The 15,409-nt window shown below is 39.1% G+C and overlaps 1 protein-coding gene across 1 annotated transcript in view; it reads right to left on the bottom strand.

Annotated features, from left to right (window-relative positions):
- CELF1 (CUGBP Elav-like family member 1) overlaps window positions 1–15,409 on the bottom strand; it is a 32,393-nt gene continuing 16,984 nt past the window's right edge. Inside the window, 5 exon segments of the mRNA XM_068397595.1 lie at window positions 1–2,948; window positions 8,995–9,163; window positions 10,758–10,901; window positions 11,763–11,948; window positions 12,128–12,241. Of these exon segments, the coding sequence (XP_068253696.1) occupies window positions 9,036–9,163; window positions 10,758–10,901; window positions 11,763–11,948; window positions 12,128–12,241 (572 nt within the window). The 3' untranslated portion in view covers window positions 1–2,948; window positions 8,995–9,035.

Here is a 15,409-nt window from a genome sequence, read left to right as displayed (position 1 = left end):
GACTCTTCTCAAACAGTTTAATAGCAAATAAACAAAGGAAGGTACCACACTTGGCATATACAAAATGACTTGTTGTCGGTGTGTCTGTGCAATTAAAACAGCTTTAAGTTGCCCTTTGGGACAAAAAGAAAAAAAAACACGCACACAAAAGGAAGAAAATTCCTTTAACACATACTCGCTCGTTCCAATCTTGTAACAAATCTTTTCATTTTTAAATCCACTACACAAAACTCTGCGATCAGATCAGAAAAGCAACACATACTCCTCTGCTTTTTAAACCATTAAAGTAAAATCTGTAATTCTCTACAGAGTACAACACAATTTCACACAAAAAGACATTTTGTTTTGCAAATCAAAACAAGAAAAAAAGGAACAGCTCAAACAAGGTAAAGAAAAGCGTTTCTACGACTGAACCACGACTTCGAGTTGATTAAATCCCGTTACTGCAGAACAGACTCTACATTTGGTCATAGTGGCAATTTGTTTTCTCGTCATATTGTGAATCACTTTACATTGTTTTCTAGTAGAAAAGGCAAAAAACTGTACAAAACCCCTAGTGTTAAATACAATGTTTGTACCAATAAAAAAGCCCACAGGTTTGTCTCCAAAATGTAAATTTTCTTTTTAAATTATTCACAAAAAGCAGCCAAAAATCAGAAAGGCAGCTGCTGCTCCACTGTCTCAAATCCATTAAAACCACCACAGAACAATTAAAACAACCAAAGGAGGAAAAGGAAAGAAGAAAGGAAAGAAACATCCAACGTTTGGCATTTTGGTTTTCTTCAGTTATTTTTCCACAGGTTTCCCCAAAGTTCCTTATGGAACCAAATGTGCATGTACAGAAACGTATTGGCAGTTACTCAATACACTGCAGGGTATCAGTGGCCCCCACTGACACACAGCCCTGTGCATTCAGACTGTGGGACTAACAGCAGCCAGCCGACAACCCTACCTCCCAAGTAAACAAGTCTCTATCCTTTTTTTCATCCAGCCTCATGCTTCACTCCCAGGTATATGTACCATATCCAAACACATTCTGTCTTATAAGCAGGTTAAGGACTGTCCCCACAAGTCTAGCCACTATCTATTGAGAATATAGTATCCTCAGCCAACTTAGGAGTAGGACAGAAAAAAATCATTCTGCATCTTTGCATTATCCTAATCAAACACAATTTTTCTCCCCTTCTCCTGGGATTTCATTTCACATTATTTTCTGCTGTTAAGATACCTACACTAGCTTGCCTCTCCTTCTGACTGAAACTTCACGACAGCACACACTCTTCAGGTGCCTCCACCTAGAAGCTACATCCCAGTTTCTACCTGTGCAGATGGTATGTAGGGTAGGGGGAAGCCTGCTACCCAGAAAGCACTAACCTGTTCTAGTTCATCCTGCCAGCCAGAAAAACTGCTTAGCTCATTACCCAATTAAAAACTAAACAAAAACTAAAAAATCTCCGTAGAGATTCCCCAGCTAAGGCCCTTGAGAAGAGAGCTGGGGAAGGTACCCTGTTCAGGTAACAGCTTCAGAGGCTGTTGTATTGTGCTTGTCACTTGGGAAAAGAGCCAGCAGTTGTAGGACCAGGTTTACAAATGCTTTCTCTGGGATATTTCAAACACTTTAGTTCAAGAGGTAACTTAGATACTTCCAGGATCCTGCCACCAAGGTCTGAGTGATGGTATTACACTGGGGCTGGACTTCACAAAAATGTGCCCTGAATTATACAAAATGCTCATAAAGAGTGTTTCAAAGGAGCCCTGGCTTCAGATAACTTTGGAAACAGGAATACTGTGAAGTTCCCCCGCCTTCCTGCTCCCCAGCTATCCTCTTCCACCAAAACTTCCACTACAGGAACAGTGCAACCAAGCCCCCTGGGAGCCTCCAACAGTACTGGAGATGGAACAAGGTCCACGTGCTCTGTCAGGCAGACAGTCTAAGTGCACAGGTAGATGCCCTCAGGTGGCTTCTGATCAGATATTTGTCATACCAAAAACACCAATTTAAAGGATACCTTTGAAACTCATTAAATTGCTCAGTTTTTGCACAAACTATAGAAAACAGAGAGGTGAAGGTGATATATACGAGGGTGTGAAGAAAACAGCAGGAAACATGCAAAACATCTCTGGGCACTATCTTAGTTTGAAGGATTAAAACAAAAGCATCACATTTTGCTGAGGAGATTGTAGTTACAAAAAAAACTAGCATGCTGGGGCTTAACAAAATACAACATCAACTTTGATCAAATTTTCACCGCAGACTGATAATCACACAAGGAAGCAGGGGAAAAAATAAAATAATAATAATAAAAAAAAAATCAATAAATGCCAGGGCAAAAATGTAGCTACAATCAGAAGAAAATGTAGTTCAAGTGTTTTCTGCTGATGCCACTCAAGTCACAAGTTTTAACTCAAAAACACATGCTGTCTCCTCAAGCACAGAAACCAGATCAGCAAAATGTGACTAGGAAATCTCCTGACAGATTGAGTCACACCATATAATTGACTTTTTCTTCGAAACTGTGTTTTTAAAACTAAGCACACAGAAGAAACTAAGCCTAGAAAGTGATTGGCTGCATGTTCACAGAAATACAAATACTCCACAAGGTATGCTAGCAAGGCTGCTCTGAAGACAATTACAAAGAATCAGATTCACAAAATCAAGTGGTTATCTTACGAAGGTCTAGAAAAATAGAAATTCTTTTATATTCAAATGCAAGTTTAAATATTCCCCTTCAGCAGTCTTTCTAGCAAAACCAATTTGGCAGCACAAAAAAAAAAAAAAAAAAGAAAGAAACAAACATAATAAAAATACACATCAGCATCAAAGGTCAACACAAGGTCAAAGGTGAGAGTTCAAGCATCAGAGAAGCTGAAGAGACAAGGATTTGGACGATGTACTTGAACGCCACATCGACATGCTTTAGGCACAACGATGAACAAACGGCAGGAATCTAGAAAAAAAACAAACCAGAAAGAGGGAGACCCACTGAGTTACACAGAGCAGTACATCCAAACACGGAGAGAGAGAACAAGAATGGGCACTGTACAATGAGATCTCCTGGGGAAGGGAGTTGACAGGGAAGGGCAGCACATGCCAACGATGGACAAGTAAAAGTCGAAGTACATGAAGGACACCAAGTAAACATCAAACTGCCAGAAACCAAATGGAAGCAGAGGCCTGGATTTCCCTCTCAACACCCAGTCTGTGGAGCACTCCACAGCCTAGTAACACGTTGATGAGCATGCATTCACCTTGCCCCATGCCCAGTGTCTGCACTAGCTTGGTTTAGGAGAACAGAGCAAGCTCCCTCCCCAGGAGACCAACTCCAAAAACAATGGCTCCAGGGCTAACATTTGCCCACAGAGACTGAGACCGTAAGAGATCAGACAGAGGACACAAGGGATTCACAGGTGGTTTGACGGCTGAGACTTTTCTTGCATCCTAACATGGGAAGTTCTTAGGCAGTGGTAGCCCAGGAAATCCATGTTCTTTCCTTCAGCTACAGTCCCTTCTCATTCCCTAGGAGCCCATGAAACTGGGTGTGGGTGATTTGGAACAGGGGGGGCAAAAAAACCAGATTATACAAGACAAATAAGTGGAACCAGAAACTCCACACATTAGAGGAGAATTCCTTAAGACTTGACTGCAAGTTAAGACTTGTCCTAGCTGAGCACTTTTCATACCTTTAGACCTGCACAGGGATTTTCTGTTCCCAACCTTTTATATAAACAGCCCCCAGCTCCCTGACTTTGTGAGGAGGGGATTCTGGGCTCTGAGAAGCTCTACAGTCACTGTTGCCAGTTTGATGAGAGTTTATAAATAAAATAATTTTTATATTAAGTGATGTAAATACCTTTGTTTCCTCCCCTCAGCTTGTGAACTGCAAGAGACAATGAACATTTTGGGAAGAATGTGGGAAGTAGGGGAGAGAAGAAGCAAGTTTCCTCTTTTTTCTTCCTCCCTCCCCACCCCCTCACCCCCCAGACTCCTCTTTATCTCCTGTTTGTGGCCTTATTCTTCAGCACATCTCAAAGCTGCCAGTTAGAGACTAGAGCAAGGTGAGACTTGCATATTATCTTATAGCATTTACAGCATGTTTGAGAATAGCAAGTGTTGCATTCTAGTTCGAAAGCAACAAGCAGCACATTGTCCACTAAGCCTGCAACACTCCACTTACTAGAACTGGTGAGATTAATTTGCTCTTCATACTTTCCAATTCAGGGAAAGGACTTGGTATGGAGTTTAAACCAGCTTCAGCAGAGTACAAGGCTACTCTTGCAGTTATTTCTATAGTTCTAGAAATACTCTAGATAGTTTGGAGATAGCTATAACGTTTCACTCCTAAACCAGAAAGGCAAATTCATCATGAACTGAGGCATGAGAAACAACAAGAGGCATGAAATCAAGTGACATTTAAGCATGCACCATAGAAATTCCTTGTGTGATTTGTTTGGGGTTTTTTTGATAAGAGATTTTTCAAATATTTCACTCAGCAATTTTGAGGTGAAAGACTAAGTTTCATTAAAGCCCTGAGGAAGGACTGGCCTACAAGAGCAGAGCCATGAAATGCTGGATAAGAACTTATTAACTTTGGGAAAGTTATTCCAGTTTGTCCTTGTTTTATTCTCACAACTGTGACAATTCTGCCTTCCGTGTTTTATATTTTGTGGTAGGTACACTCAGGGATGTATAACATCCTTATGTTTAAATGTTTGCAACAAGAAGATCTCAAAGCACTTTACGTGTTCATAGTTGCACCCTTCATTTGCAATTTACTTTATCCAAGTTGCTTTTAGATATTTCCAAATGGAACAGGAACAATGTCATTCCACTTGGCTGTTCTTCCCTAACTCACAACCATTAACAAGAAGAAACACTTCAGTTAATTCTATCATGCAAGCAGGATCTATCATGCTATGTGACCTTCAGTATTAAGATGAAAAGCTTTTTCCTTATAGATGTATTTGCCAGTGAGAAATTTTCCGAGGCATCTATTTTCCAGCTTGTAGTGCCCACAGCTAGTAAACTGCCTCACCATTAAAATATAAGGAGATATTCACCATCATTGTCTCAAAATACTTTTGAAAAATTCCAATCCGCATTCTGCTTAGGATTAAAATTCAATCACTACATATCAAAGGCATTTTCTAATAAGGCAAGCTTTGTATTACTGGAAGGAAAAAACCTAAACTACAAAGATATATCCTATTTTGGACTGTTGATTACCTAGGGGACTGAAGAATCTATGATTTCATTTACTATAGCACTTGATACTAAGTAGCACCAGACTAAGACTTCAATTGTTCATAAGATTTTCACCTTATTATGGCATATCTAGTAAAATCAAGTGTCTTCCGAGAAAAAAATTAAATGTATGAAGTAGACCATTTCCACCTTGTTTCTAAAAATATGTAAGTACTTCCTGGTGGCACATACGGAATTCCATTTCATCAGAAGTCCTCATAGCTTTTGTTGTAGAAAATTCAGATTCTTTGGTTTATGAGCATACAGAATACTTTGTTCATGTGGCTACTTAGCCAATCCATCTGCAGCTTATTTGAACTCACCCAGCTCTTATCCTACTATCCAGCAAATAAAGCATTTGACACTGATTTGATTGGCACTTGAATGAAAGCATGATAGGAATTAAAAATAAAATAAAATTTAAAAGGCCCAAGTACCCAAAATCCCAGACTTTCCTGCCAATGACTGAGGAAGAAAACTGGATTAAGACTGGAAGGCAAGAAGACCCTAAATCTCCAGAGTCAGTGGCAGCCACCAAACAGACACAGAAATGTTGACTTTACCTGATCAGTTCTGTTATCAGAAAAAAAAATCTGCCCAAGTCACAAACTTGATACATTTATTAACTTTGGCAACATATACATTGATACACCAAGAAAGGGAAATCTGAAACAAATACACAAAAAGGGCAACATCTTCAGCTGGTGAAAATTGATGCAGCTCTACTGAAGAGTGCAGAACTACATTGATTCAAACCATCTGAGGATCACATCTTTTAAAATTTAACCTGCATAGATTTGTTTTCTTTTTGGCAATACTTATAGTTATGCCAGTAAGGCACAAGAGCTAACCCATGTTGGTGTCTTATGGTGATTACGTCTGGGAGGAGTCACTGATCAAACCAAGCCACAGTGTAAACTGGTGAATCTCCTAAAGTTAATAGGAGTTGCACCTATTTGCAACAATGCCAAGCTTGATCCATAAGTTGTTGAGGACATACTATACGATGCAGAAGCTAAAACATCTAATTTTGGGCAACTGAAATGACTAGTAAAGAGGCCAGAGCATCAGGTTAAAAGAAAAACAGGACAAAGGTCTCAGATAGTACAGTGGGGTAGGGTGCAAAGAAGGTAAGAGTGACTGTAGAGACCCCAGAGCACAGTGCTCTCCTCCACTGGTTCACAGCGTTCATCTTCCCCATTTAGCAGTTGTTGGGCTGCAAACAGGCCACTGAAAATCAGTAGTTTCAATCATGCACATCATTATGTGTGTAAAACAATCACATTCAGGATTCTACAAAACCCTGGCCTTTTTTTTTCCAGTGAAATAATTTAGGTAATAAATATTCTCCACCCTGGAGCGGTATAAAACTTCTATAAAAATAGAAACAACATTCTTGGTTACAGCAGGTTGCACTTGGAGCAGTTGCTCCGAACTATGTTTTTTTTTTTCTTTTTTTTTTTTTCTTTTTTTCTGAAAAGTATATTATTTATAAAAAAAAAATCCCATTATCACCCTGGAGGCCTTCACACTCCAACACTCTTTTCTCAGAAAACCAGGACACATCTTTCCCACCGTGCAGAATTCAAGTGTACATGGTTCACTTAAGTGTATGTTTACGTTTCTAGAGAGATTCAAATAATTAACATAGAAGGGTACCACATGCCAGCATAACTGGGAAATTTGGCAATCTGGCCTTTGAACGTTTGCCACCACAAAATAATTTGAATAATACTGATAGATTTACCTGTCTGCCATCAATATAGACAGACTGGCATCAACTAACTGTTTGATTTTTCAATTTAAGAACGGAAAGGGCTCTTCTTGGATGCTACGGGTCAGGCCTTGTACTTCTGAGGTCTGAGATCCCAGGGGACCCAGTCCCTGGGAACGCTCGAGATTCCCAACAGACCACCGCACATGGGTGTGGATTCTAAAGATGATCTCAGGTTTGATGGGTTTAGTGCTCCTCCTGCTGGAGCAGAACAGAAGGTCCCAACCCTATGTCTGACCTACACACTCGTTATTTAGCAGCTGGGTCCCAGATTGCAGTGTTAGCTGGTGCCCTGGGAAACAGCATCAAGAACCAGGAATACAAAGAAAACAAGGAAAAGGAGAAAATATGAGGTAATAGAACTTCTGTTAAAGATGCACAGAAATTGTAAACTTCCTCTTGTGACAGAGGTGGATTTTGGTAGTTATAAAACAAGACTCTACTCTGATTTCTTAAAACAACTCAGGCCAGAGTGTCAAAAGTCCTTTGAGCTCCCTAAAACCAGTGTATAACAAAGGCCCTTAGCAACGCATTAGCAATTTCACAGGTGTGCAGAAAAAGTGTGTGTTCATTGAAGGGGTGTGTTCAATTTTCCTTCAGTATAGAAGATAACAGCTAGTACCAAAAGGCAGAATAAGAATGAATGGCTCAATACTCTGCTTTTGTTCCACAGCTCCTGTGTTAGCCTGTTTTGCGCTGGTACACACCACCTTAAAGGAAAACTGCAGCATAAAGAAATACCTCATTACTAGACCAAATCACTGCACAAATTGTTGTTTGTGTTGTTTTGTTTGTTTGTTTTTTAAAAATCCCAGGAAGTTATCTTTGCAACAGAGTTAAGACTGAGAATTCAAATCCTATGAGAACATGTATGAAACAGGAGCCTCAAGAGCTGTGTCAGGGTAACTCTAGGCTTCATATATCAATTTAACAGTCATTTTAATAGAGAAACAAACAGCACTTACATTATGCTTATCAAAATGAATTTAAAGTAATACTCTGCAAAAAAGGACATTATTCCACAGAAATGGGGAATGTAATGAACTGTTAAGAAGAAGAATTGTCAAAAAAATTCTGCAGGTTACCAGGGATCAAAAGTTTCTTGTTTCCAGCCTCATATGTATTCATCCAGACTAAGCTGTCTCTCTCTATACCTTTCTACAAAACCTAGATAAAGTACATAGGATAAGTTTTCTTAAATATGAAGAAATTCACTGCATCTCATTAATATTCAACTGTAAATGGACAGTGACATTTTCTGGGCAGGGACGTTATCTAATAATTTTATAAAGTGCTGTGTACATTCACAGTGCTATATAAACACTACGTTATATACAGCAAAAAAATCACTGCAGTTTTCCTTTGGCTTGTTAATGTGTTCACCCTTCTAGGCTGTCTCCTGCTTTAGAGATCATTTACTAAATCCCCACCATCTCATACAATTAAGGAAATTTCAGAGAGTGGATGGGGCATGACAAAGGCTACGTGGAGTTGGTTCTTCGCTCACCCAAACTTGGATGGACTCAGTCCTCCTTCCCCATCTTTGTTTTGATCAGCTGTTCTGTGTTGTTTCTGCTTTCCCTTATCCTCTCCCCCATGGCGGTGTGGTGTCAGTTCTGCTTCCCCTTCTCCTCTCTACCCCAAGGCAGTGTGATGACTGTTCTGCTGCTCCCTTTAATCTTCCCTCCCCACCCCCAAGGAGCTGGCATTGGTCCTTCTCAACACACACTGGTTACAAACACAGCAAACTTCAAATAAGGGAAAAAAAACCTCAGTGATATGGCACCTAAACTCCAAAGTAAAACACTGGAAACAAAAGCACAAACTTGTCCTCCATCCGAAGCGGGATTCTCAGCAGAGGCTGCAGCCGAATCTTCAGGGGAAGATGCGCCAGATAGAAGGCATGGATCAGCTTCCAGGACTGTAAAAACACAGCCTTAGGGCTTCGAATCACTAAGCGCGCTCCTCTCCAACTTACCAGAAGATCCTTCTCACTCCAGTCCCGGAGGGGAGGGGCGCTCAGTATGGCTTGCTGTCATTCTTAGAGCGCTTGAGCTGTACTTTCAGACGTTTCATGCCAATCTGAAAGCCGTTCATTGACTGAATGGCAGCCTGTGCAGAGACAGGATTGTCGTAACTTACAAAACCTGAAGAAAGGAAAATACATAATTATACCATGCCAAAGCTGTCCAGAACAGCCACTAACAATTGGGAATGCAGGTACTCACAAGGTAAGAGAAGCTTGCATGAAATGTAATTTTCAGAAGCTCACAACTGTTTTAGACTCTTCATAAAAACTTCTTACTAAGGACTCTCAGATAAAGCATTATTTTCTGATGTATAGAACTTTGGCCAAAAGATATACAAAGCTCAGGAATTAAAATAACTTTTTAGTCTTCCAACAAAAATGAGTACTGCTGTTTGTTTTATAAGAACTCATACAACCAAATCTGGAAAATGCTAATCTATATATGAAAGCTCATTAAACATACAAGACTGAAATCACCCTCTTGGCATTATGGGAGTAGGTTTGTTTGGAATGAAGTAGCTGTCAAGGCAGTGTGGCACTTGTACCACTATTATGTTTAGGTTTCTCTCGGCTGAAAAGTTCTACATCATTCCAGGGAAAGAGCATCCTCAAAATAAACTTCTCCAGGGTTTTGAAGGAACCCATTTTAAATAACTCCAGGCAATGGCTGGCATCACTACCTGGGGAGAACATTCCAGATGCAGGTGTTACAGCCCGATGCTCAGCATGTTTTTGTGCTCTCACAAAGCATCAGATTGTCCACATCTTTTGGCTCAAATACGAAAAAAACCCATGATATTATGTTGGCACAAAGCTATCAAAACTATAGAGAAAGGCTCACCTCTCCTGTTGCATCACAAGAAATCTCCATCTATCAAAACAGTCACAAGAGCTTACAGCACTACAAAAATGCTACAGCTGCTTGCACTGGGGTTTCAAAGTGAGGAAAATAAAACCATGAATCTTTCAGTCCACATGCACAGCCTCCTACTACACAAGCTAAGGAAGAACACATTCTTTGCTCTTTTGGCACCGCAGACTTTAGGAGTTAGCTGAAAATAATCTATTTGGATAGTAACAGTAGGATGACAAGTTGATTTATAGTTTTAGGATACACTTCCCACCCTGATGTGCCTCCCATCTAAATACACAATAAGCAGAGCAAAATTAGGATAAGAGATGCAACCAAAGTTAATTAGTAAATAACAGTTGAAATGGTTTTACTATTACAAAGTTCTCAAGAATTAGGAGGAAGCTTTAAAAATTGCCTTCAGAGCATTTACAGAACATCAGAGTCAAATGCTCCTGTACTATACGGTAGCCATAATAATTATGTATAAAAATATTAATAGAAATAATTAATAATGATAATATAGTAAGTAGTATATACCGCAATGTAAACAATTAGCAAAAAGACAGAAAGGGGTAAGATGAGGAACTATACCATGATTGCAGTCTGCAAACATGAATCGTAGTGAATAATCTAGGGCCATAACAGTATAATGAGGTATAGTAGTACAAAATCAGGAAACGCAAAAAGTCACAATAAAAATCAGGAAAATATGGTTCATTGCTGGAAGAGTTCAGATTTATTTATTTTTTAGGGAGACAGAGTCACTACTTGACTTATAAGCTAGACTAGACAATATACTGGAAAAGAGATTACTAGAAAGAAGCCACCTTCCTACAGGTAATGATTAGACACAACGTACCAAAACACTTGCTTAGATTGGTCTGCTTGTCAATGAAAACCTTGGCAGAGACGACATTTCCAAATGGCATAAACATCTGCAGCAGATCCTGATCCCCAAACTCCTGGGGGAGATGGTAGATAAACAGATTGGCTCCCTCTGGACCTTCAAACAACAAGTAGGAATATACATTCAGAAAGCACGTGGATAACATAGGCCCACTTCACAAAAAACAGGTGAAAGAGCCATTCAAGCCAAATTTTCTAGATGAAACAATGAAACTGCTGTTTGCACTTCCGTGGAGTACTTGATTCCAGAATAAGTCAGCATGACCCCTTGCTGGGATTGATCATTCAAATAATTCTAGCTCTTTCTCACCATTTTTGCTTTTAATTTCCACATTGTGCCAAAACTGCTTCACAGATCTTTGCTGTAGTGAAAGCTGAACAATAAGTTTGAGCCCCAGATGCTGACTAAAACAATAATGGCTATGCAAAGCTTGTGGCCCAAAGAAACTAAGTCAATCTCAATACAAAATACAAGTAATTGCATTACTTTTAATCTGACAGATTCTTTTCTAAACATCATCCTACATTCTGCTGAAAACTTACTTCTACATTCTTCCTTACTTTACACTACATGTTAAATTGATTCTGAAGAGTGAAGAGATTGGCATTAAGTATCTGTGGGAAGAGATGAAAGACCAAGAAAACAAAATTAACCACAGCTGATTCTCTGCCAGTGAGATGTATCAGGCTGCAAACTCGTACTATCCTGTCCTCTGAGAAAATGGAGGAGTATGATTATTAAGCATTTAAGTCTACACAAATCCTGGGAGAAACCTCCTGTATAAAAACTACTTTGGACAGACCTAACAGGGACACTTCACAGGTTTCCTTCTTTATCTTCAGTAACTCTAGGGTTCTAAAAAATACCACCAAATAAAAGCTCTGTAGATAAGGTAGCTGCAAGGGCTGAGCCCTTTTGAAAACCCCTCTCAAGTTGTTTCTACAATGTTCTGCTTACCTTCTTTTTGACTTCCTGCTGCACCAATACTCTGCTGTGTTAAGAGACTCTGGTTATAGAGTGTGGGCAATGCAGCAGCAGCATATTGCTGGATTCCAGAATAAGCCTGTGTGAGGGCTTCCATTGTGCTACCTGTCCCATTTGAGAGACCACCACTGCCAAGTCCCCCATTTAAGGCTGCCATTCCTATATAAAAAAGAGGAAACAAAGATGACTGAGTACTTCCACTGTGCCACATTAATTGCCTTTCATATACTCTGCACTATTACAAAAAGGCAGGAAGCAGAAAAAAACCTCACAGAACCAGCACAGCCTGAGGAATGATAATCAGCTATTTGCCCAGCCCACCACAACACACAGCTTACCTGCTAAAGAGCTAACGTTGAGGCCTGCTGTAGCCCCTGCCAGTGTCTGCAATGCTCCAAGAGAAGCCATTGGATTAACAGAGGAGCTGCTACTGGAGCTAGGTGAGGAACCTGCTATTAAAATAAGACAATTAAACTTCAAGCAATATTTTTTGGTCCTGACAGTCCAACTTCTTCGTTAAGTTACTTCTGTAGAAAGGGCTAGTAAGGAACAGACCAAGGCAACACAGTATACTTTATGTGAAAAAAAAAAAATCCCAAACTCACAAAACTTGATTGATCATACTGCTTATATCTTCTAGTCCCTTCCTACATTTTTTAAAAATTTCTACTTCATCATAACATCTTCTCTTCGTAGCAATAATAGTTTTATTAAGTGTAAGACACCTAAGATTAAGACAATATATGAATGTTAACTAAGCTTTGTACCTCAACATAAGGTGACCAGCAGCAATGCCTGTTTCCTGCTGACTAACGTGAGTAAGGATTGCTACATATGAACATCTATCCTTGAAACATCACGCAAGGTGAAAAAGACCTGAAACACAGATACTAGGGACATTAAAGAAAGCTCCAGCCAAACTGAACAGAATGGTTTTCTCATACTGCCAGAACAGGAACAGCAGATGCCTAGATTATTCTGATACATAAAATAATTTTCTGTTAAAAATCCTGCTGCAGCAGCTGGGCCTAGGGTCAAGAAAAGTCTTGGTATATACATCCAAAATACATAGTCTAGCTTCTGTTAACTGTGCCACTAACATCTTCAACTACATTTACTCAGCAAGAGAAGTCTACAGATACAGTACCTAGCAGACTAGCAGCTTACATGGCCTGCCAAATTCTACAACAGGTAGAGTTAGTTCTACATCAAAACCATGAGAAAAAAGTTTGCCAAGCTGGTATATCAAAAGAGACAGAAGTTCAAATTTAGGTCATCTACAAAGATTACGGACATGATAAAATAAGAAAAGAATAGTATTTTTATGATTATACAGCAGTGGTTTTCCTAACAGGTTTGTGGACTACTTAAAAATCTGAAGAAGGTAAATAAGAAAAAGCTATGCATATTGCTATTAACCCAGAAGTTTAAATCTACTGCACAAGATGCACTGGAAAATATTTACGGCTTCTACAAATTAAAAGATACTGAAGACTGGTGCTGTAGAGGCATCTTGTAGTCTGCTTTGAAGAGGAATTTATCTGTCTGACCAAGTGGGTAACAGAATAATGGAAATTCAAGCATTTTCAGTTTCCTTGGTGTTTTTGTGATTCTCAGTTATGTTGTGTACATCCATTAAAACTTCGAAAAGAACTGTTAGCAACTTTCAAGCAGATTCACACACAGTACATATTCACCACTTCATATATGTGGCACAAAGTCTCTGCTGCAGTGGAATATGGTAACTATTTAAATGGAATACAGCAAACTTGCCTAACAAGCCCCAGCAAAAGGTGTACCTAACAAAAGTAGATGGACCTAACAAAAGCTGCATAAGAACCCAGGGAGCTACACTTCAAAAACTGCTTAGTTTTTGTACTGACAGAGGAAATTACAAACCTCCTCTAGGAAAAGTTCTAGACAAACTCTCTTAACAAGTCAGAAATTGAAAGACAATGTCCCAAACTGTATTTTAAGATGCTTACTCTGAAGAAAAAGAGATGCTTCCCACTTACTATCAGTAGCATATTAAATGTTGGGAAAATACAGAGAACAATTTACAATATAACCTTCAAGTTGGTAGAAAAAAATAGCGCAGCTGGCTGAATAAAAGCCAGCATTCAGAAATGATACAGGTGCCTCGATTTTAGGTATCACTTGTTTCTGCAACACTTCACTGCTCATCTGCATAATTCAAAAAGACACTACATTTGACAGATGAGAACACCATTTAAAAAAACAAAACAAAACATAATAAAATAGTAGTGGTATAGGAAAAAAAGAATGAAGCCAAGGCTAGAGAGCAAAGTAAAAGAGAGAACGGATGCCTTCCCTACTTTAAAAAGGCTGTGATTTTAAATAAATTAATTTAAACCACTACAAAAAGCTGAACACAGTTACTTCAGTTTAGCTGACTTTATCAGAAATCTCTTTAAGCAAAACAAGAAATGCTTTAGTACTGGACATGCCAAGAAAATTTAACACTGGTTTATTTTCTTTATCATATGTATATCGGAATTGCTGTACTGAGTCAGCACCCCATTTCTGATGATGACTAGAGGCAGATAAATAACTGTAGAGCAGAAATACAGGGCAATTACAAAGGAATGCTTCCTAGGCATAGTCTATATACCAATGCAGCAATTTGCAAATCTAGGATTTTTTCAGCTAAGTGCGATGTCTTTGTATTCAAGTTGCGATTTTCATTCATTAATTTCAGTGCACTTTGAACATCGAATTGTTTGACTCTACCATGTTCTAAGGCATGGGTTCTGCAATTTAATTGTGCACTATGCAAAGAAATATCTCTTTTTATTTTTGAACTGTCAGATGACAACTTCACCTGTTATCCTGTAATTCTTGAAATATTTAACGACTGGTCTTTCCCTGTTCGTCTTCATCACACCACTAATATATTTGTAGGCTGCAATAATATCCTCCTCCCATGCCAGTCTTCTATTTTTCAGGCTCCCTTGTTGCTCTGAATAGGGAAGGAGTTCCACAGTTCTAGTAACCCTTTCTGTTCTTCTGTTTTTTTTGTGTATTATTTCAGATCAGAAAATGGCACACAGTAATGGGGACGGAAAACCAATATAGCTTTATAGATGTCCTTTACTCCACCCCTAATTTTTATCTTTGTTTCTGTGCAGTTTTTGGTGGGTTGTTGTTTTTTTTTGCTTGCTACTGAGGTTTTGTTTTCTTAGAGCTATCTACTGAGTTATATTTAGTCAAAAAGGCTAACTCTAAGAGAAGGAGCTGAAAAATACTTGAAAAGGTTTTCAGAAAATTTGAATAAGTAGTGAAGAATAGCTAGGAAAGATAACGAAACTTGGACAAGGACTTCAACTACCGACTTGTGGAGGTAGGTAAACTGAGGGAACAGTAAGTCTGTTCTAATTCAGTCATCTAGCATCCAAGCAATGAGCTAAAGAGCACTAAAATTCAGGCAATGAATCTGACTGAACGGTACCAGAATTAGTTCCAGTAAAATAAGACAGACTATGATGCCTCTGAAAACAATTTTGCTGGAGACACACTACAGCCAGCAAAGTCATCTAGTCTTTGCTGGACCTTTGATGGCTGCCTTTGAAAGGAGGAGAAATGGAAACTGTCACCAATTA

This window comes from Nyctibius grandis, chromosome 4 (assembly GCF_013368605.1).
Source record: "Nyctibius grandis isolate bNycGra1 chromosome 4, bNycGra1.pri, whole genome shotgun sequence".
Taxonomy (NCBI): Eukaryota; Metazoa; Chordata; class Aves; order Nyctibiiformes; family Nyctibiidae; genus Nyctibius; species Nyctibius grandis.
Note: the sequence above shows the minus strand (reverse complement) of the source record. Positions and strands in the feature narration are given on the sequence as shown.